This window comes from Simochromis diagramma, unplaced genomic scaffold, assembly GCF_900408965.1.
Source record: "Simochromis diagramma unplaced genomic scaffold, fSimDia1.1 OVJJ01000107.1, whole genome shotgun sequence".
Lineage (NCBI taxonomy): Eukaryota > Metazoa > Chordata > Actinopteri > Cichliformes > Cichlidae > Simochromis > Simochromis diagramma.
The window spans coordinates 4,643,203-4,665,691 of record NW_024387209.1 but is presented as its reverse complement, the minus strand read 5'-3'; the positions used below and the strand labels follow the sequence as shown (position 1 = coordinate 4,665,691).

The 22,489-nt window shown below is 39.7% G+C and overlaps 1 protein-coding gene across 11 annotated transcripts in view; it reads right to left on the bottom strand.

The window, feature by feature from the left end:
• The window catches only part of LOC120746080 (nck-associated protein 5-like), a 176,747-nt gene that overhangs the window by 35,349 nt on the left and 118,909 nt on the right, over window positions 1–22,489 (bottom strand). For all 11 annotated transcript variants that reach the window (XM_040051344.1, XM_040051335.1, XM_040051333.1 and 8 more), the window contains 5 exons: window positions 21,571–21,661; window positions 15,726–15,905; window positions 9,896–9,964; window positions 7,025–7,063; window positions 6,778–6,897 (listed from right to left, as the gene is read on the bottom strand). In XM_040051344.1, coding sequence (XP_039907278.1) covers window positions 6,778–6,897; window positions 7,025–7,063; window positions 9,896–9,964; window positions 15,726–15,905; window positions 21,571–21,661 — 499 coding nt within the window. The remainder of the gene's footprint in view (window positions 1–6,777; window positions 6,898–7,024; window positions 7,064–9,895; window positions 9,965–15,725; window positions 15,906–21,570; window positions 21,662–22,489) is intronic.

The following is a 22,489-nucleotide window of genomic DNA, read 5'->3' as shown; positions in this document are numbered from 1 at the left end:
TTTCCTCTGAACAAACTGTATAAGGACAGTATTCTTTACCATTTGTAGGATTTATAAAAGCATCCGGCTTTAGATGCTGGCACAGAGTTCTTTCTAACGTGTTTGGGTTTCAGTGAGTTCAAAAACAGTTAAGCTACAGGGAGGATTTCTATCTTTTTTTTTGCCTGTTACAGGCAACTTAACTTCTAAAATGATGTTTCCTATCACTCATCAGATTTGTAAATATAAAGGGTTTGTTCTGTGCACTGGAAAGCTTAGGAGATCACATTCTTTCAAAATTAAATAAAGGCGAAAGTAGTAGTAGTAGTATCGTGCAGTTGTACTGGTTTGGGCTCAATGTACAGTATCACTTTTTAACCAGTAGTGCATTATATATATATATATATATATATATATGTGTGTGTGTGTGTGTGTGTGTGTGTGTGTGTGTGTGTGTGTGTGTTAAGGCATTAACAGCAAAAGAACAAAAAAACCTAACATATAAAAAAATGCATCACAGTTAGGGGTTTTCTTTGATTAAATAAAAAAAATATATATTTTAAGTGAAAATTCTTTTCTTATAAAAAATATGCAATTGTCACTTTTCTTTTTAAAAGCGGACAAACTGCTGAAAAACAAATTATAAGAAAGCATTACATCAATTTTAAAAAAGTAACTTCTACAGGACTAAACGTGATAAAATAAAATTTGAGTTTATTTCGTTTTGTCAAAATACAGTGCAGTCTCAGGTTCTGTAAAATTGTTGTAATTGTTTGTTAAACACAATCCCACTGTTCCCAAGAACAGACGGCGATTGAGCTGCTGAGGTCAAAGTGATCAGCCTGTGCCAGCTAGGACTCGGGTAATTCTGTACCCTGGGTTTGTGACAGTTCTGCCTCTGTGTCTAAACTTTGTGTTGTACTGCTCTTAAGCATTTTTTAATTATTGTGCAGTATAAACGGCCTAATTATTATTATTATGATATGTGATAGTTTTAGGTTTTTAAATAAAAAGCTGTCTTTTTCCACATGGTTTGTTAAAAAAACAAAGCTGACAACCTTTTCAAAAGAATGTTTAATCTAGAAAACATCAAAATCATATTGAAAAAGTTTTAATTTAAGACAGATGAAAAAACATCTACAGGATTTGAGTTTATTTTGTTTTGTGAAAAAAAATACAGTTCAGGTTCTGTAATTGTCATTTTACTTTGTTAATGTTTTAGTTCTTCACACTTTCCTTGTAACATTTTTCATCTAAAATTATTTTTTGATAAACATAATCTCACTAAGAACAGGCGGTGTTTGAGCTGCTGACGTCGCAGTGACCGACCTGCGTCAAGCTAAACACTCGTTGCTATTTTAGCAACCGGCTTCGTTCCATTTCTGCTTTTGTGTTTTTTTACATTAAACCTTTGACCCTCACAGTGCTCTTAACCATGTTTTAATAAATGTGCAGTATTTGTAGTTGATCTTTTTTTTTTCTTTTATTTAAAATTTAGATTATTGTCTATAAAGCACTTTGCAGTTTTTGCTTGTAAAAGGCACCATCTAAATAAACATTGTTTGGTTATTATTTTATTCTGTCCACAGAGATAACTGTGTATGAAGCTCTGATGCGACACGACCGGGCCTGGATGCTGTCCACACAGGATGGGAGTGGCTGAGCTGTCACAGAGGGGCTCTGATCTTATCATGACGGTGCTGGATTTCACCTCCTCAGCATCCTCATCAACGATTCAGTCAATAGTGTCACAGGGTCACGGGGGGAAAGATAGGTGAAGGAAATGCTAGCTGACAAGGCCGACTGTACGCTTCTTGAACTTTTTGACATTCAAAGTCAAAAATGTAAATTGTCCCATTAATGCAGGGATGACTGCAATATATCATGCAAATAATGGCCTTTTATTGACTATTAGCTAACGTCTGGAGTAACTTCATTAGTCTGGGAGCCAAACTTTTCAAGATATACTGAACAGAAGGAAAAAGCCTCCCTGCTTTTGTTCTTTTGTTGTTGCTTTTTTCTGCTTTGACAGTGGTCATATTTCAAGATAATGAACGTCGGCCCAGAATAGCTTCCAAACAAATACGTCAGTATTGGCACTCGCTGTCAAAAACACATCGTCCTGCAACACACCCACACATGCACAAGAGAGAAAAGCCGTGCTCGCAGATTAATTCACAACACACACACACCTACTCATCCACATAATGCTCACCTGCATGACCTGATCTATACGTCTGACTCATCACAAAGGCTCTTCCTAAATTTCCAGCTACACACTGCCCACTGCACTGTAGCTGGAACTAAGACAAATGCTCCGCTGCAATATAATAAAGTAAGATATATGGAGCTCCATTAAAAACAGACATTCTAAAGCTCCACTCTGCAAATTTTGTTATTTATGTTTGTGGAAGAGTATTTGTTTAAATCTGCTATTGCAAACTTCTTTTTTTCTTCTGTGCACAAAGTTTTTACAACTTTTTCACAACCGCATGAGCAGTAATGAGGTCACGGCATGCATGCTGTGTCCTTGGGGCTCGTAGGTTTGAAAAAGAAAACAAGCATTTGTCCCAGTAATGGGTGACTCAATTGCTACTAGCCCGAGCAGCATTAGTGGCTGGTACTACACATAGCTGGTCGTAGTGCAGAGTTTGAGAAATCGTGCTTTTTGTTTTGTTTTTTTTAACATGTGGATGTCAGAAATGAATATGTGGCATTTTCACACAAAAACATTTCAGCTGAAGGCAGAGAAGGCGCACAAACGGTGCATTCACTATCAAATGCATTATGGTTCTTTATCAGAGGAACTCAAGATGCCCACGGGGAACTGGGGAACGTTTAATTACTGATAAGCAAAAAGGTCCAGAGCTAAATGGGAAACTGTACACTCATATCGGTGATTAAGTCTCCCTCGGCTTGAGGGTGTAGGACAGAAAAGAAATGAAAACTCACCCCGGTTATTTTCATATTCTCCTAAGTAATTTAGCTCAATTGGTTTAGTAAGTTGAACACAAAATCTATCTGTAATCTGACAGATACAAAATCCAAACCCGTTTGTTATCCTTTGCTGTACGCTTACGCAGACTTCTCAACTGAGTATTTATGACTATTTAAATAATGACAGCCTCATTTCTATAAGATGAATGTGTAATTGGTTCACTGTGCTTAGCACGTCAGCTGTAAACAGAGAAGCTATGTAAAAAAAAAAAAAAGATTCTTGCATTTTTCAACTTCACTAAATGTGTAATCCATTAAAAAGGGGGAGGAGAGGGTTAAGCTAACTATCAACTAGCTTTTATTTGAGGCCCCAGTAACATAGGCCCAGAGACCAGTCAGAAGAAACAATCAAATTATTCAAATGTTTAATTAATAAGGAAAATGTGTTTTATATAAAGTGAATGCGTACCAATGCAGTCTATTCCATTTTACCATATTTAATAAATGTAACATTTTGTAGTGTATTTGTGAGCTTTGTGCTAACACAAATCCTGTATTCTTTATAAGAAGAACACACAGACTTCTGTGTCACGGTTTGCGGGGGCAGACCGTGTGTATTGTGTATCAGAAATACACAATACATAATGAACTTGGAGTTCTGGGTCAGAGACCAGCCCATGACATTCTGGTTGTATATTTAATTCAATTTAGCTCAGTTCAATTCTTCTGTAGCCCCAAATCTCAACAACTGTCAACTCAAGGTGCTTTATATTGTAAGTTAAAGATCCTACAACAATACAGAGAAATCCCCAACATTCAAACGACCCCCTAAGAATAAGCACTTGGCAACAGCAGGAAGGAAAAACTCCCATTTAACAGGAAGAAATCTCTGGCAGAACCAGGCTCAAAGAGGGGCAGTCATCTGTCACAACCGGTTGGGGGTGAGGTAAAGCATTGAAGTCTAAGCTCCCTTGTTCTGGGACCTCCATAAACACTTTCTTGATGACTTAATGGCCTCAATTGTTGATTTCAGGCGTTATTAAATAAAACACAAAGTTCATTTTGTAGCTCGTGGTCACTATTGGAGTCAAAAAGGAGGATTATCAAGGGTATGCTCATTGGCTATGCTCATTGTACTCATTTTTTGGTTGGTTCTGCCTCTGAGCCGTCACATCTGGTTTGAAAACACTAAGATAAGAACAACAGGAAATGCTCAGCTCAAGGCTTCAGAGGGACTTCACCACCACTACTACCCATGAATAGCAGCTAAATCCGTCTTTTATAGAGTCTATGGTTGTAGTGTTACAATGAACAGGAAGATAAGAAAGTGGCCTCGATCTTCTTATCTAACTCTGCAAAAAATAAGTATAAAAATAATAATTATACAGCACGACAGATAAAAATATAGCTGTTCCGTAGGAAGTCCCGAGCCTTTGTGATGTGGATAAATATAGCTGTTTTTAACAGCTCTCCCACACGACTGAAGCCCTCATAAAGGACACGCCGAGCATCCGGAGAGGCGTGATCACATTATGATTAACTCTTACATTGAATCACCCTGATGATGGTTAAAATGTTGCTATTAAATAATGAGAAAAACCCACACGCTTGTAGAAACCACACAAACAGCACTGTAGCACGCACGCGTTACATGATTATGTTCCTTTCACCTGCCTTACGTTACGTACGTACTCATAATGTCTGAATCACGCCAGAAAGAGAAGAAGAAAAACAGTCTCGGCTGGATGCCAGAGGGATATAAAGCAATACGCCGCAATCCAATTACCCGCATGGGATCTCAATAACGACTGAACTTGATCTCAAACTCTATCATATTCCTGAGTGCCTTAATACACCTCTTCAGTGAGATTGCACCTCTTTGGTTTCCGCTGCGGTGTCGGCAGTATCCTTCTTCCAGCCTTTATATTGCACTTTCACTTAACAATATTCCTGTCTGTCTGCTAATGGCAGCAGAAGTACCTTGAAAGGATCTTTATAACACACCTACAACCACATTAGTTCTCTTTCCTCATTTTTAAAATTCACTTTCTGCATTTGTACCACTTCCTGTTTTTGCTCTGCTTTCTCATGTCCTTCCTTTTCCTTATCTACCCATAATTTCTTTCTCCCTCTTCTCCATGATGACGGCCTGCTCCTCTTCCCTCTCTTTTCTCTTGGTGTCTTGATATATATATTTTTCGTATTGACAAGAAAGAGCCACAATTATGTGACATTCCACTTTCCGAACTCATCATATTCCCCTCTGACTTCGTATCATGGTTGACAATAGCTGCGTAAAAACACAGCCGCAGGTCCGTCAGCCTCATAATTACACCTTAAAGATTCTGCTGGATGGACACATGGACACTTTTCAGTAAATTGGGACCAAAAGGAGAGGAAAAAACACCCACTCCTGCTGAGAGAATATAGGGTTTGTGGGGAGTATAAGTACAGTGATGTTTGGTGATGGCTACAGGGTTCAAATCTTTGTTGTTTGTGGGATGTGGAGAGTTGGAGATTATAGCCCTGGCGCTGCAAACATTTCAGAACTTATGTGAAGTGTGTTATTTTGATTTGGAGGAGGGGATTTGTTTTCAAGAGGGCACCAGGGAAGACGCTCTACTTTGGGGGAAGGCAGGAGATGTTTTAAGTTTGTATCTGCCATTTAAAGACTTCCAACATAGTTTTTAATGTAGAAAGCCGTGCTGCAGGGAGTCCCGATTTCATGTGAATCCTCAACATAAAACTATAAAAGTAACATTAAAACGGCACATATGTAAGCTTAGAGAGAAAGATGTAAACCCGCAAACAATCAAAGTGTTTACGGGTTATTTTTTCTTTTCTTTTTTAGCAGTCTCTTTCTCTGGTTAGGACCCCAGAGCTCTTTAAAAACAACTAAAGATGGAAAACAACTTCAAATGCATGAGAAGAAGTACTCAGGGTCGTTTACTGGAGTTCTTTCCACCATGTTTGAGTGTGGATATGCGAACTCAGGCTAAAACTATAGGACCCCAAACTGACCTACTTAATTTTTAAAATGTATACCTTGAATTTTTTTCAGGATAAGTAATATTAATAACTATAAAATTTAACTATATAATATGATATTCAGTCTGCTGCTCAAGTTTGTCAGTAACTTGTCTGAGCAACAGGAGACATAAACTGTTCCAGTAACCCGAGGAGGTGGCTGTTTCGATTGGAGAAGCCAGAGCAAAGACTTATGTTTGAGTTCAAATATCTATATACAGTACTTTGTGCATTACTAAAACATTTATGTGCTAGTAGCGAGACTAAAATAAAAGTATACTGGCAAAGGAGTAGCTGAGGACGGTATGATCTTGCAAAGCTTGCATATGACAGGACTCTCTGCAGCTCTGTGCAAACTAAATCATTTCTTACTGCTTCACATTAAGAGGGTTAAAACACTCGATTAACTGATCATCAGCCACAGGCCCTGGACATCTTACAGTCACTGAGTGGACCATGAACTCCTCTGTATTTTTAATTCACTTTTATTTATATAGCCCCAAATTAGAACAACATTCAACTCAGGGTGATTTGTATTGAAAGACAAAGGCTCTACAAAAATATAGAGAAAGGCCAACGATTAGACAACCCTCTGTGAGCAAGCACTTGGCAACAGTGGGAAGGAAAAACTCCCTTTTAACAGGAAGAAACCTCCCTTAGGCTCAGGGAGGGGCGGCCATCTGCAGCGACCGGTCTGGTCGGCTGAGGGGAGGAACACACTCTGTTCTTCTTTGTTTTTTGTTCTTTAGCTGTTTAACGATACATTTCCTGCCATTTGATCACCTACAATGTAGTGTATCGACAGGAGGGTAGGTTCTGGGAAGGGCAGCGTACCTGGAGAAGCAGGTCCGAGGCCGGCTTGATCTTCTGCTGGAACAAAACACCGAGCGCCCGATTCTGCTGCTCGAGATCGAAAACCCTTGTTCGCAGCTTCAGACACTCCTCCCTCAGATCCTGATTCAGGAGGACAAATAGAAAGAGCATCGTCTGAGTGTAAAATTCACATGACAGTTAGAACAACACTGAGAGTATATCCATTAATTTATATTAGCATGCATTAAGAGAAAAAGAAGTAACAAACCTTCTGGGTTAGAAGCGCCTGCACGACTTGATTGGCAACCTTAAAGAGAAAAAGAAAACATCACAGAATATAATTTATCTGCTTTGGCACCATAATAAAGTCTTGACCTCATATGACCCTTCCGGGCCTCTATAGAAACCCTTACACTGCACTTTGGAGTGTTTGTACTTCCTCAGCCAATTTACACCTCGGATGAATTATTATGAGCCCAAGCAACCGCTGTGGCACAATACATTGCACATTTTTCCTCCGCTATTGGGTGTGTGTGTCTCTTTTACACACTCGTGCAGACAATGTTGAGCTCTCACAGCATAATGGTGGTATTGACAGCGCCTGGTTGATGTAGGGTACCAGAGGTGTGCCTGACTTAAGTGCTGCTGTGCCCGGGTCTTGGTCTCAGAGCGGTTCGCACTTCAGACCGCAACGCCGATGGAGGAGCGTCTACGATTACTGCCCATTGATTGCTCATTAATACCCCGTGAAGCCCCATCGGCTCTTTCGAGCGCCTCGTTTCTCGTTTATTGAACGAAGAGAGATGGGGTAAACATAGCAAAATGAGCCCTGCTTGTGGAACCGCAAAGTTACAGATCTGCCTCTTGTGATCAAACAAACCGGAGTTAATGGTGTTTGACAGAGGATGTGAACTTGCGCACGCTGTACGTCCTGGAAACAAGTTACAAACACAACAAACGACTTTAAAATTTCAGACAGACAGCTGGTGTAACATAAAAAATAATCATCCCTTCTGTTACACTGTTGTTCTAGTTAGAGGGGCGCACACAGTCTCCATCATTAAAACAGGATTATTGCTAAGCCGTCCTTCCACCGAAAGCCAACCACAAAGGAAAACAGTTGACAAATAAACACAACAAAACCGAGCTGAGCCATCTTAGTGAGAGCAGGGAAGCAGAAAGGCGACGAAGGCTGAGTTTACTCCAGATGCAATCCATCGAGGATGCAGCTCTGTATAACAATGGCCCCGCTTCCCTGTACTTTCTTTTCTTTTTTTTAACTTTCGATCTTCTTCCTCACCCCCTCTCATTTTTATTTCCCCTTATGCTCTCACCAGTCTTTCCCACCCTGCGGCAGATCTGCTCAGTCTGCTGAGCTTGTCGGTTTGAGGACAAATTGGGCGACTTGTCCCTGCTGGACATGCTTTCCTTTAGCAGCGCTCCCTCCATCCCGGAGTGATTCAGCAAGCAGGCACAGCCCAGAGCCAGGGCTGCTTCATTTCCCTCATGTGGCTCCCTAAACAGTGCTTAACAAGCTCTCGCAAAATAACCAGAGGGCACAGAAGTGATATTGTTATGTAAACTATTTCTGCACAAACACTGGTTCATGTCAGGATGAAGCTACATACAAGCTGACATTTCAGACTTGCATCACAAGCACTTAACTGCACGTTACAGTTACAAAAAGAAGGAAAAATAAGTAGCTAAGGAGCAAAAGAGACTGCAGTACCTCAAATAGCCACTTGAGGCTGGCACCAAGTATGAGTCAATCCCCACAGATTTTCATATTAAAATGACCAACTTTACAGCAGAAATAAACATGTTTAAAGGCTAATGCAAGAACCATTTTTGGCTCTATAAATAATTTCAGCTTCCATGAGAACTTTACAGAGGGATGGATACCAGCCGTATGCTATAACAGCTGTACGATAAGCTTAGCGTAAGCTAATTTGAGTGACTGTGCTTGTAGTGTTAGTGCCTTTTACAGTTTAATGTGTGTATAATTGTACTTCTGCATCAGTCTCGAAGAGTGAAATTCTAGTAGTTTCTTTGTATTTCATTTTTAGCACTGATTACCGCATTTCTGTTGTGTATTATGCTATTCACACTAGCTAGCATTAGCTCCTGGTGAATTATAGCATGAAAAAACAAAACCAAAGAAAGAAAGAATGGGGTATTATCATAATTCTAAAATTATACATTGTTGCAAACTGGCCTTGTTTAAGGAAAAAGTAAGTGCCTACCTAGCTGCTAGCTGTCCACTAGGCTTAACTTCAGATACTTTGTGCTGCTGTCTTTGTGGTGTCGGTGCTTTTTGGAGTATTTTTTATGCAACTAGTTGTCAAATAATACAGCTTAATGTGTGGGTAACTGTATTGACAGCCTGTAAAGAAGTCTATGCTTCAGTTTTGATGAGTGAAATTCTAGTTGTGTCTTTGAATTTCAATTTTAGAAAATTGTTATCAGGTATCCCAACCTCCAATTTGAACCCATCTGTCACACCTACTGTCTGCCTATCCTCATGTCCTTCCTCCCACTCCTGACTTCCTTCCTGTCTTTGCATCGTATAGATATACTGTTGATGGCCTACCAGCTACTTGCGCTGCATACTGCAGCTGCTAAAACTATGGAAAATAAGTAGTATCCATATAGTTGTGAAGTTTTAGATTCTTTATTTGACATATAGTGCAGACATAGACATAACAAAATTCCAAAGGCAAGTGCTATTAACTATCATATCTTCTATTAATTTAGCCTGGATAGTATAGAGTTATGTAAATGTGTGTGTGTTGTTACTTAACAGTTTAAAATTAAACAGAGGATGTGAAAAAGGACAAAAAATGTCAGATAAAAGAGTGTGCGTTAAGATTTAGTTGCATGAAAAATAAAATTAATTGTCATTATCAACAAATTCTCTCCAGCCTTCCTCGAGCTGTGGCTGGAGTAAATTGCCAAGCTGTAAGATAACCATAGCATGGCTCAGGACCTCATTAAAACCTTAATCTTCAGGTCCACAATACAATTTATTTTATTCTGTCAAAACAAATTCAGTTTCAAGGTAAGTAAAACATCTCACAAGCCACTCAACGTCCTTGAATGTTGCCTGGAATGAATAAAGATAAACAAGGTGTGCACTCACCTCGTCGAGACACCGCTCGTACTGCTCCCTTTGACTCTCATTCTCTAAGGCCAGGGTGGAGTTCTCCTCCTGCAAAGAACACACACTCCAGTTATGTTTGATGCAACAAAAAACAACAGAGACAGGAGCGGCAATCGAGCGTAGCTCCGGCTAAGACTGAGACTTCCCTCACAAAGGTCATATGTCAACTTTGAACCAGGACAGCCAATAAAAATTTACCAAGTGCAACTGAGAAAAAGGTCAAGGGGATGGAAGTTATGATGCTGAACTTTGGGGCGGCAGCTAGCCGTTTGGAGCCCGGACCTAATAAGAATATCTCCTCTGCTTGCCAAGCGATGAGGTAGCGTCCTATTGATCTTTGGGAGTTTCCAATTTGTCAGAGGCAGGCAGCATATTAGGAGCTGTCAGACTCTTTGGTTCTCTCGCCCTCTGCCCTTTACTAGAAACTACCAATCCCTTGATGAAAACATGGGAAACATGATTACAACCCAAAACAGTCCAACGATGCTGTCTTACAAAGAAACACTGACTAATTAAAGCCTCAAAGCCTGCAACGTGTGGTTATGAGTGCAAATCTAATGAATGGCCTGAGCAATTAAAGAGAGCTCGAGCATCTCATGTGTTAGTTTCTATTTTCAAGAGATGCATTTAGCTTGGGAAATCCCCCTGACAGTGTATTTATCACTGTTACACAACTTAATTTATGATTCAAACGTGCCAGCGAAGACTCATATTCCCATCATTAACTGCAGAAGGAGAAAAACAAATAAATCAGCTTCCATTTATTCACACCCAAAAAGAAATGAGCATGACTTTTTAAAATATATGATGATTTAGCCAGAGCCTCGCCTACACGGCAGCTCATTTTCTTTAACTCAAGCTTCAGTATGAGGCGCTATCTGACACGTCCGCGAGCAGCCTAAAATCAGTTTTGCTATGTTGTTTTAGTGGCATGCAAGTCTGTAAGTGTTGGCGACTGGACGTGCTTTTTTTCCTTCTTTCTTTGTGCTGTAGTTATAGAGATGAGCAACCTGGAAGTGCACCGCTCTCTTAGCAACAGGGCTGCACATGGAAACACATGCATGTGACATTTAGGTCTGTGAGGTAGCACGGTTTGGACGGATTATTTACATTCCTGCCCCTCAGAAGACACCAGAAATATTATATTAAATAATCATATAGCATTTAATTTCAAGGTTACTATGCCAAAATAGTAAAAACATTTCATTGTATTAAGTTATGTCGCTGTTAGAAGAATGAATGGCGGTGGCTCTGAGGTGTCTACACCAGGGAAAACACTTAAGCGGGAGCACATCCTTGGCAGGTGGCAGAAAATTAACTTTCTTTGTGTTGAGACTGGAATTTAATATTTTTCAGGGATGATGCTTTCTGAGACCAAGAATCAAGGTAAAAGGATTAGTCTGTCATTGAAAATAGTACAACTCAGCACAACAGGCACTAAAAATTTGACAATAAACCTTCTCAGTCAAACCGTGTAATCCCACTATCATATTCTGCCATAGTTCAGTGTATTATTATAACACCACAACAACCCTGCAGTCATAATGTCAGTGTAAATAACAATTCTTGTAACTAACTTTAAAATCTATTCATGACTTGGGGCAGAGCAGACGCCTAAATAATATAATCTCTAAAAACCTTCGATTATTTAATAATGCTCATGTTATGTGAAAAAAATCTATTTTGGGCCATTTTAAAGCTGTTTGTTGCCATTAGAAATGAAACAGGATTTATCTGAAGTCACCACTGACAGTACAAAAGACCGATATAGCTACCATGACATCACCCACTGGTTTGAAATATTGTCACGGTTACCATCCCGCTGTTTTGAAACCAGCGAGGGGTGCATCTAACAGTGAAAACATTTAATGTGCTTCTCATCCTTAGAATGACCATAATTTAGAAAATGTATTTAATTAATTTAAATAATTTATACAATCCAAAATGAATGACTGAGCTCATGAACTCATCTGGAAAGTGTGTACACAGGTCAGGGCTGAGGGGAGTTTTCCCACAGACATCTACAGCATTGGAAGTTTGTTTTGCAACCACAGCTGTCGCCCCCTAGTGATTATTTAAAAGAATGTAGGTTGAAGGCACTACTGCATTGGCTTCATTTTTCAAACTTGGAAGTTAAGTCACCTTTAATGTTGCCCATAGAAGTCATGAAAGTCTATTTAACTTGCATCTGCAAGCCGCTTTGCAACCCCACTGAACCCCATTTTCTCCATTTAACGCTGAGTAAAGTCTGACATAACAAATGGCATGCCTGTTATCATTGATGCCTGCTTTGTACTGGACCTGCTGTGGACCTTTAATGCTTCCAATCTACACTGTAGGGACAAAATTATTGGGTTCCACAGCTTAATCTTTTATTTTATACCTCTGTGGCAATGGGACTTAACCCCCCCCCCCCCACCTGTAATCAAAAACCTTGCCACGGGTCATGCTAAAGAGCTAACTGGATTTAGAGCGGTACTCCTACTCCTAGATATTACGCAATCAAATGTAGGTGGTGTTACTGGAAAGTGGAAGCATTAAAGGTCCACAGCAACTCAGCCAGGAAAAGGCAGACTACATAGAGATACAGACCCGAGTCAATGAGTGCGTAAACCATGCTATGCTAAGTCCTCTGGCATTAACCTCAGCACAAAAACTGTGCTCCAGGAGCTTCATGTTAATGGTGTGGGTTTCTATGCTTGAGCAGCTCCTGGAAGTGTAGGTGGCCCAGCACTTTAGTTCATATAGTGCACGTAAATGTGAGGGTGGGAGTGTTCAAGAACAGAACTGCAAAATTCAAATTACTGTACATGGGATACTAATCTTCTTTTGACAGTAGTTTTTTCTCACTAATCACTGTTTAGCCGCCTAATAATTTAAGGATTAGACTCTTCTTTATGCTCTATTTTGGGCCCCAACATTCTCTGAGAACATTTCTTTGGCTCTTTAGCTCTTTAGTCATTTTCTTCATCAACTAGTACTCTACTTTATCTCCCTGTCATTTGGTGCTTCCTAGTAATAAACTGGCATGGGTAAAATCAAAACAATTTACATAGCTGATATGCTGTCAAATAATATTACAGCAATTACAAACCTATAGCTTATCCAGTTTATCCACCAATATGTAAAGTACAGACATCTTGAGACTCAACCTAATCCATATATAATGTATATACCCTGACACGTTTTACAACAGGCTCACACCCTTTCATTTTTGGGTCTTTGGTAAATATTTATCAGGTTGTGTTTGTCAGGTGTGGACTCCTGGGCAATTTTAGCTTTAATGCCCTTATCACCTAATCAGTAAAATGACCAGTGGCCATTTCTCCCAGAATGTGCTATGTGTATTCATTTAGGCCCCAGTTACAGACTGCAGCGCGTGCCTGCCAAGTTAATGAAGAGAAACAGAAACAGGAGCCGGGCGGTGCTTACTTAGTGCCAGTGGAGTTTATGCACAATGAGGGGCAGTGATGTATTGCCTCTGTTTTGTTCCTGCTGCTTTAGCTGGGGGTGCATCCATCACCCACACAGCAGCAAGGAATAAAAACGGCAGATAACTTTTGATAAAGCTGTTTAAAATGTAGCGTCTCCGTAATGCGCTTCACCAGATGGATCGCAGGGACAGGTTGACCATACTTTCCGCCAGTCTCAGAAGATAACTCACCGCTGGAGGAGCAACAGGCAGGCAATTATCTGCCACTTTGCTGTAATTAGGGTCTGTTTTCTTTCAGGGATGAACAAACAAAAGGAAGAAAAGATCAAATACACTCTGAGGACTTTTTTTACTTTTTCACTTCTTTCTCCTTCATGTGTCTTTCTTGCTACCAAAGTGTCATCTTTATTTTCCTACACGCATTTGGATTGTTTTAATTGTTAGATGGCATCTGCTGAAATATTTGGATTGGTTTTATTATCAGCCTGTGTACACAAAAATGTTTGTGAGCACTTGTTTTGAACCCATTAAATTGAGTAGAAGGTACTCTGTAGTATCTAGTAGGTAATTCCCACCTCATTAAATGCAAGTTGCTCCACCAAGTGAAACAGAAGCAAAGGGCAGAAAACAGCAACCAAATTCAGCAGAATGAAGCATGAATGGTGGTGGAAGCTTTATCCATTTAATCCAGAGCTCAAAACTATTTTTTTATACAGGCTTTCTAACAACTTGCCTTTTATTTTCAATTTTATTCACTGTACTTTTATTTAATATGTGCGCTGTTTGTTTATATCAGAGGTCAACAACCTTTACTATCAAAAGAGCAACTTTTTAGCAAGGTTTGGCTTAAACAAGCTGTATGGAGACACTGCTGTGTGTGGGGTTATAATGAAGTCAGCTAAATACATATTACACTATTAACATAAGTAACAGGTGCAATACTGTGTACTTTTTATATATAATAAGTTTTTATATTTGAAATAACTAAAAAAACCTACTGACATATAAAGGCCTACTTCAAGCCTGCTTTTGATTAATAAAACATGTAGCATTAGAGCATGACTGATATATATACCATGATATATATATATGCTGGGCTGATATTATCGACTGAACGTAGCTATTTTGGATTTGCTATTTATAAAGGCCAATAAATGAAAATTTAAAAAGTAAACCAGGGATAGAAAAAACACCCTTCAACCATGTTATGAATGTTGATGTTACATAGTTTGTCCACCAGAGGGCACTCCCTTTGCAGCCTCTCTTTAATGTGTTTGGAATGGCACAAACAATAACCAGATGATCCAAGCTGAGCGTAAACAAGTAAATGACGAGTCGTGCCAATAAAACAAGATCATGTTTAAACTGTGTTATCATATTACCTTAATAATGATTAATCATTACGCATAACATATGTTTGGAAAATTAGTTTACTGTAATGTGTGTCTAAAAGAAATAAAATATCAGATTTTTAAAATCACCAAATCTCGATATCAGTTGTAAAAATGCTATATCGCTCGTGCTCTATATAGCATAATAGGGTTAAGCTTAGGCAACAAAGTGTCTGGCTGGGGTTAGGAAATGGTCATGACATTTACTTCTACTTCTTCACTTCCTCCTAGATAATCTGTGTTGCTCTCTGTTTATCACTGATGCAGCGGAGGATAATAGCCTCCTGAGCCAGACTAGAAGGTAGAAGAGGGCAGCTCCTGGCCGTATGCATGTGACAAATAACAAAGGATGACATCCACTCACTGGGATGATAATATATGAAATGAGTGACATGACTCGGGGTAAGACCGAGTGCCACGCACCCTTCACCACACCAAAACCAAAAAGCCACGTGGAGCCACTTAGGAGTGTATCAGTGAAGACTAAAAGCCTAACTTAATTAAGCCTGAGCACTTTAATTACTGAAGAGATCTGAGCGGATATGTGTCCGGTGGCTTCAGCACAAAAAACAATCAGTGTAGATCGCTGTGGCTGAGCATCTGCTTTGGCTGCTTTGGCTCGTGGCGGAGTATAGCTCAAATCCCCAAGCGCAGAGGAAAACAAACCAAAGCTGGAGTACAGCCCGAGGCCCCGGCGGCGATTCTCACAGGATGACTTTGCTCTCCAAATGAAGGAGACCAGAGAATTTGATGAGCTGTCATGCTTTCAGACACAACCAAGCAAGGACTCTGACAACTGTCAGACGGGCTGGCCACAAAGGATAGCCAGGGGTGGCTAGGAGTGTGGATGCAAGAAGTATACAGAGGCACGAATGAAGAAAACTCAGAAGGAAAAGGAGGTAGGCAGAGAGAAAAAGAAAGCTGAAAAATTCAAAGCAGGAGAGACTTAAAGAGACAACAGAAATGCGTGGTGGCGAGTTAGTACCTCCAGGGCCTTGAGGCGCTCCAGCAGGAGCTTGGTTTTGTCTTTATCCTCTTCTGCTTGGCTGGCATCATGTTCAGGATTCAGCAGCAGCCTGGGGTCCAGCTCTGCTTGAGTCACCGGCAGGGAGCCCTTCTCTACTGGGCCGCCGTGCTGTTTCTGCACTTCCTCAGAGAGTTTATCCTGATGCACAGACAGCGAAAAGAGGTTAGAGGGGGGAAAAATAAGGAACAGAAAATCAAAGCATGAATTTGGTGAGCAAAAAGCAGAGCAGATGGGAGGAAAGGATTGAAAATAGAGGTATGACAAATGTTTCAGGGTAAAACGGTTAAGGAGGCGTGAAAGGCAGAACTCAGAGGGAAGGAGGGAGTGAATGAAGAAGAAAGGAGAAGGGGAGAGGATCAGATGGGCAGATGGGACAACAGGGAAGCAGCTTCAACAACAGAGCTCCAAAACATCCCATAATCCCTAATCATGTTTCTCTTGTTTTCTAAAGAGTGGCAGTGACCTTCAGGGGCTTTCTTTTCTGTATAATGGGGATCCTGTGCTCTCCCTCTTTGCCCTTACACAGTGTCTGTCTCACGCAGTCTCGTTGCCAGCAATCTTTTCTCTTCTGGTGTTTCCTGGCATCTGTGATAATTAAACACTGGTTATAAGTAGCTAATAATGAGGTACTGTCTGGCTAGCGCCAAACTGCTAAAAGAAAACTCTTGGTCACAGTTAGAACACTATTCATGCTTTTCAAGGGATCTTTGGAGCCTCACATTAGATGCTCACTGAAAACATCTATTCATCAATATTTGATGGGAAAAGATCATCTGCTTCTTTGCTACAAGGGCTGAAAAAAAACAAAACAATTTATAGTAATGTCAGTGAATTTTAAAGAAGAAAAAAAGCCCCAAAGTGGATTGTTCCAGCTTTTGTGTTTGTCTGAGAAAACAATTTGAAGACATCACCTTAGATGAAAACTCTGATGCACGCTTTGTTCTGCATTTTTTACTTTAAAAGCTGTAAAAGTATCTGACTCCACTTTTCAGTTGAAGTGAATTTTGCTTTGGCAGTAGTTTAGATATTAAAGTCATCGCTCTCTGGCATTTTTAAACCTAAAATAGTGGTTCCAGTGTTTGCAGCTGGTGACCTTTACAAGCGCTCATCATAGGCTGAACATGTTAATAAAATTTGAGCACTGATGTTCTCTAAATATTGCATTTCACCGTACCTTAATAAGTGTAAGAGACAAGAAGTAGCCAGTATAAGATAACTTCTGAAATAAGAAAAATTATATAAACCTGGGGGCAAAATAACAATTGTTTTTGATGAGATATACTCAGATTTGGTCTTTGGACTTTCAAGGAAAACCAAGTCAGTGCTTGCCCACAACCAGTGATTGCCCAGTTGGAGTTCTGGGCAAGCAAAGCTGCACTTCCTCTAACATCAACTTCCAGTTGGCACTAAAAGTCAGTCGACAAATAATAGTGCTTGGTGAGCAGTAATACGAACTAAAACTGACTGACTGAGTTTTAATTAGTAAAATTCTAGTTTTACTAGAGAATCATGGGTATGGACAAAAACAGCCAAATAATGACAGAATCGAGAACAACCAGTGTTTCCAATATTTCACTTCACTGCCTGCAAATATTTCTCAAAAATGTGTTGTTGAATAGTTCCTGATATATAAACTGCAAATAAACAGCATACTCTCCTCCTCCAGCAACCTTCTCAGGTATGAGGGATCCAGTCTGGCCAATTAAGGGGTGACATTTACTTCCTTGGTGACTTTTCTGTCTTCGGCCTGTGGCGATAACATTTAGTGGACTGACGATTGACGATTTCTTTTAAATATAGTGGAATTTTTATTAGAGGTTTCACCATTTACAAAAATGCAAAACTGGGTATTTATATGTTTGCATTGTTACTACATCACAGTAATTCAATTAACTGACACAGTTTGACACCTTCCAACTCCCAACAAGATAAACAGCACGTTAATCCTGTTAAGCTAGAAACTTTGATATACAGTGCTTGGTTCTGGAGATTTGTAAGCACTTTTGTTTGGGTCATTCAGGAGTCCAGTAGTGAACCTCAGTCATAACAGCTTGAATATACTGATGATTCTTGAGAAAAGAATTGTTATTTTCCTACAATAAATCTTGCACTTGAATAAATGAATGAAGTAAAATACTTTGCTGTATCTGATATTCAAGAGTGGCTGATTTCTTTAAAATCAGCAGTGTCTCAGTGCTGGATCATTTAGGGCAATTTTCTCCTCCAGTGGTCTTTGATTTCTTTCATTTGAACAGGTTTTCAAAGAGGCAAAGATTCACAAGATAAAATAAATATGTGAGGAAAAGCTGGATGGTAAAGACCCAAATTTGATGCACAGAGCCACATTTTTCTTTTTTTTCCCTCACAAATTCATCATCTTGTGACCCTTCAGATTGATCCTAAAACCTCTTGAAGTGATCCCTAGTTGCAGTTCTTCATACTTACTAACTGCAGGCTTTTGGTAAAAAGATGTGTTGAATAAATGTTAATAACATGTTAGCTAGATGACAATGAAGGTATTATTGCATCCTAAGTCACAAGAGCAGAGTGAGAACTTGAGTGTGACATATCACTGTGCATGTGCCTTAAAATTTTCCTCCTCAGCAGATGAAGTCTGAAGACACCTGCGGTTAATGTGCTGGACAAAAATGAGGTTAGCATCACAGATGAATAGCCGCAACTCATATTTTTTTAAATCTGAAAGCTGCACAGACCAAGCTGCTACTTTCTTCAAAAAGGAATTGGAAATAATGTCCTTCAGAATACACCCCCACCCCACCGCTTGATTAAATGTCGTCTAAACACGTATTAGGTTTTCAATCTTGTTCGATTCCATCAGACAATTGTGTTCAAGGCAATACTTTATAGTCAAGGTTTTAAGTCTGCTTTCGTTCGCCTGTGATGCCTGTGATTTGAGAGACTGCTCATCAGACGGCGTTAAAGGGCTCTGTAATAATCTCCGCAGAGAGAGTCTGGAGTGGGAGAGGGGAGGGAACTTTGTCCCTCACGTTGCCCTTTCAAGTTATTGAGTTTGCCTGCTGAATACACAGAATACAGCAGCGGCAGCAGGAGCACATCACTGCGTAGGAGCGGCTGGTGTTTAGTTATACAGCATATGGGAATAGCACAATAACCCTCCAAGTATATTCTCTATCCGCTGCTGATCACATAAGGAAATGTTTACAGTTTACATCAAGCAGCAGATCACTGAGTTTAGCTTGTTTTTAAATTTTTGACTTCTGTTGCTAAAATAGATAAAGAAACCCAAGTCCTTCACATATCTGTTATCATTTTGTGATCGTTTCCATGAAGGTTTATGTGATGTATATCCATTTTAATTTGCTTTAATCTAGCTAGCAGTTCACTGTGTAGAGAGCTGGCATGCTAACATACTAATGGTAATGTAGTACAATATAGGCTACCATAAAAAACATATCTTGTATATATATAGTAGCCTTTCAGAATATACTAGCTAAGGTTTTGAGGGGGATATAGATTCCTGATCTTCCTGTTGGTCTGTCTTTAGGCTTTAAATAAAGAGCACAGAACTTTCACTTGGGAGAGTAGAGTTCAAATCTCACTTGAAGACAAAAATTAGCACTGACTGGTAGGAGGGGCAAAGAACAATTGAGAGGGGAGTCTCCCTGTTGTTTAATTGCAATGGGTTTTTCTAGATTTCCACCTTCTGCAGTTAAAAAACTTTGCAGTGTTAGCGTTCTTGTTGATATTTTGACGGCAAAAGTTACCATGTTTGGAGTACAACGAGTTCTAAGCTATAAGCTAACACTAGCAAGTGTAGTTAGCAAGGTGCCATCTGATAACAGGTGCCTAAGTAAGAGACTAAAGCTTATTTTAGACTTCTGTGTTGAGCCAAGGCAAGTAGCCAATACCGTTGCCAGAATTTATACCTGTTCGTGCACTTTTGGCACCAAAAACCAATTTGGTGGCTGATTTTCTGTCTTCAAGTTGATCCCTTATCTTACAGTCGCTTTTGAAAATGGCAGCAGAAGAAGTAGCTGAAAATGCATAAACAGGCCAATCAAAGGTGTTTTGGGCTACATCGAGGCAATGGAGGTGCATGTCAGGAAATGGCAGAGGGTTTCTTCAGTGTTAATGGTTATGATGTATCTACGGTATAGATTTAATTACACTGTAATAAAATACTCTAACTTAATTCATAAACCACAATCTTCTATACATCACAGCAAGTCATATTTTTCCTCAGATCCAATTAAGTCCAATTAGTGGAAGTGGGTAGTAGCAGAAATCCATTAGCACAGTTGCTACCCCTAATTCCAGTATTTAATGGACAATTTATCAAAGTTGGCTCTTGAGTTTCCTCAAGTTTGCCCATTGTTTTCCTTTTAAGGCTTTAGATAAAGAGTACAGAAGTTTCACTTGGGAGAGTAAGGTTCAAATCCCACCTACAACCAAAGGTTAGCAAATGTTATTAAAAAATTAACCCCACTCAGAGTTTTTGTGAAGAAGGAAGCACAGAAGTCAGAAACACTCTTGTATTAAACTGTAAATGTGCTTTCTATAGCTGTAAAGTATTTTCTAACATGGGTGTCCAGGGTGAATTGAATCGCTTTTGGAGAACAGCCTCAAGTGGCCATTAGACGAACTGCAGATTTAGTACTTCATGCTCAGAACCCCAAATTTTTTAACACCACTGACTGAGTGTTTCTTCCCCTCACACTCCCTTTTTAAGGGATTATTTTATATGCACAGACAACAGACAACGCTATCTGCATATTAACAAAGTGGATTCATTTGATATATATTTCATAAGACTGCACTGTCGAGTTGTATTTTTGTGATGAAGCTTTTGCGCCTCAGGACAACTTTCAGACATGAGTCTATTATTATGGCTGCTAAACCCATGTTTCACATGTACTCAGTGGAATACATAAGCAATAGAGCCACTGACAGTGAACTTTACGGTCCTTGTTCTTTATTCGGGACACTTTGATTCGCACTCATCAGTCAAGGATTATTTTTTTTCTGCATCTATTCCTGTCTTGTGATATACACATGTAGTCATTAATAAAGACACTCTTTTTATTGCATACTTCATGAACTAGTGGCTGCCCTTTTCTTCTCCTCCCTCGAGGCATTTCGCTCTCATTTCACCGGCTCGAAGTTAAAGACAATAATGTGGCTGCTGCTTTATGGACACTGTAGTTACCGTGTGCCCCTAGTGTGACATATAAGAAACAAACGACCAGTGAGGCTTAATAAATACTCTAAGAGTCTGAAGTATTTTCAAGACTACAAATGAATGCAGCACACATAGCTGGGGGCAAAAGAACATTTGTTTTCTATAGTTAGGCCTCTCAGATAATGCCCCACTGATGATAGACCGAGCGAAGCATTTCTGCACTGCAACACTGTGTAAACATGTTCAGCTCCAAATTGTGAAGTGAGACCCCAAAGGTGACCCGAGCTTCAAAAATACACGGTATTACTTATTCTTTCTGCATTTCTGCTCAATCCCAGCAGCTATTTCTCTTACATAACAGGGCCGGGAATGAATTCTTTCACCTTGACTCAGTCTGGCTTTAGTCAATACCCAGGCTCTCAGCTAAATAAGAAAAAACAAACAGTGGAAGACAAAGACGCATGTCTCTACTAAATGATCACTGCATGTCAGTAAATAAATTCTGAAAATAACAAACTTCATTTGTCCTTTCATTATTTCTGTACCTTTTCCTAAGATTGAAGCAGCTTTAAGAATAACCTCCTTCTGGACCATCACTGGCATCACAGTCTCACTGTAATGATATGTTGAATGAGAGTTTACCTTGTAGACCTTCATGATGTCCACCGTGTCCACAGCAGTCTGCTCCAGGACACCCTGATTCTGCAGCAGTGACCGCACTGTCTCTTCCATCCTGCGCACACGAAACACACATCATGAGAAAAAAAGATGCATTAGTGGGAAATGATGATGATGTGGAGACCTAAAAGTCAGAGGCTATAATGTCCTTAAAACTAATATTAAGTTCTTTATTTTATTTTATTTCATACAACATCATTGCTAAATATCAACCCAGCAAAGGAGGAAGTATGCTAATGTTATACATTGCCACTGTGTGCGTACGGAGGAGCTCAGGGTGCATGTAGGGTCAACAAAACATGTAGGAGTGAAGAAGTGTAGTTTTAAAACAGTTTATTTTCCTGTTAGCTCTAAATACGTTTTTTTACACATGAAATTAGGTCTGAGTGTTGTCAAAATTGTTGGTAAAAGCATCTGATTGGTAACATCTTCATTTTTCATCATGATAATGATCCCAAACAATAAATAATATTAATAATAAATAGGTAAAGCTGGACTTTTTCATGTGTTGATACGTCTTCTGGCCCTGCACCTGCCCCATTTTTAGATGGGGTAGTGCATGTACTGTATTTTCCTGTCTTACTGTAAACCAAACCCTCATCTTTCCTGAAAAATCTAATAAAACCTCCACCACCACCGTCAGATTTGAGGCATGTACTGGCAGATGTGTTTTTCTGCAGGGTGGTGCATTTTTTAATTTAATTTTGAGGACTTCTTGTTCTCATGCACGCTCACCCAAGCAAAAACAAAGATAGATAAAGGCTAATAACGGTGCCTTTCAGAGTTTTAGGTTCCACTACTCCAAAAAAGATAGTAACTCAGAGCCAAGGTCCAAATGACCTCAACAGTATATAAAACATCCCAACCCATGTGATACCAGCAG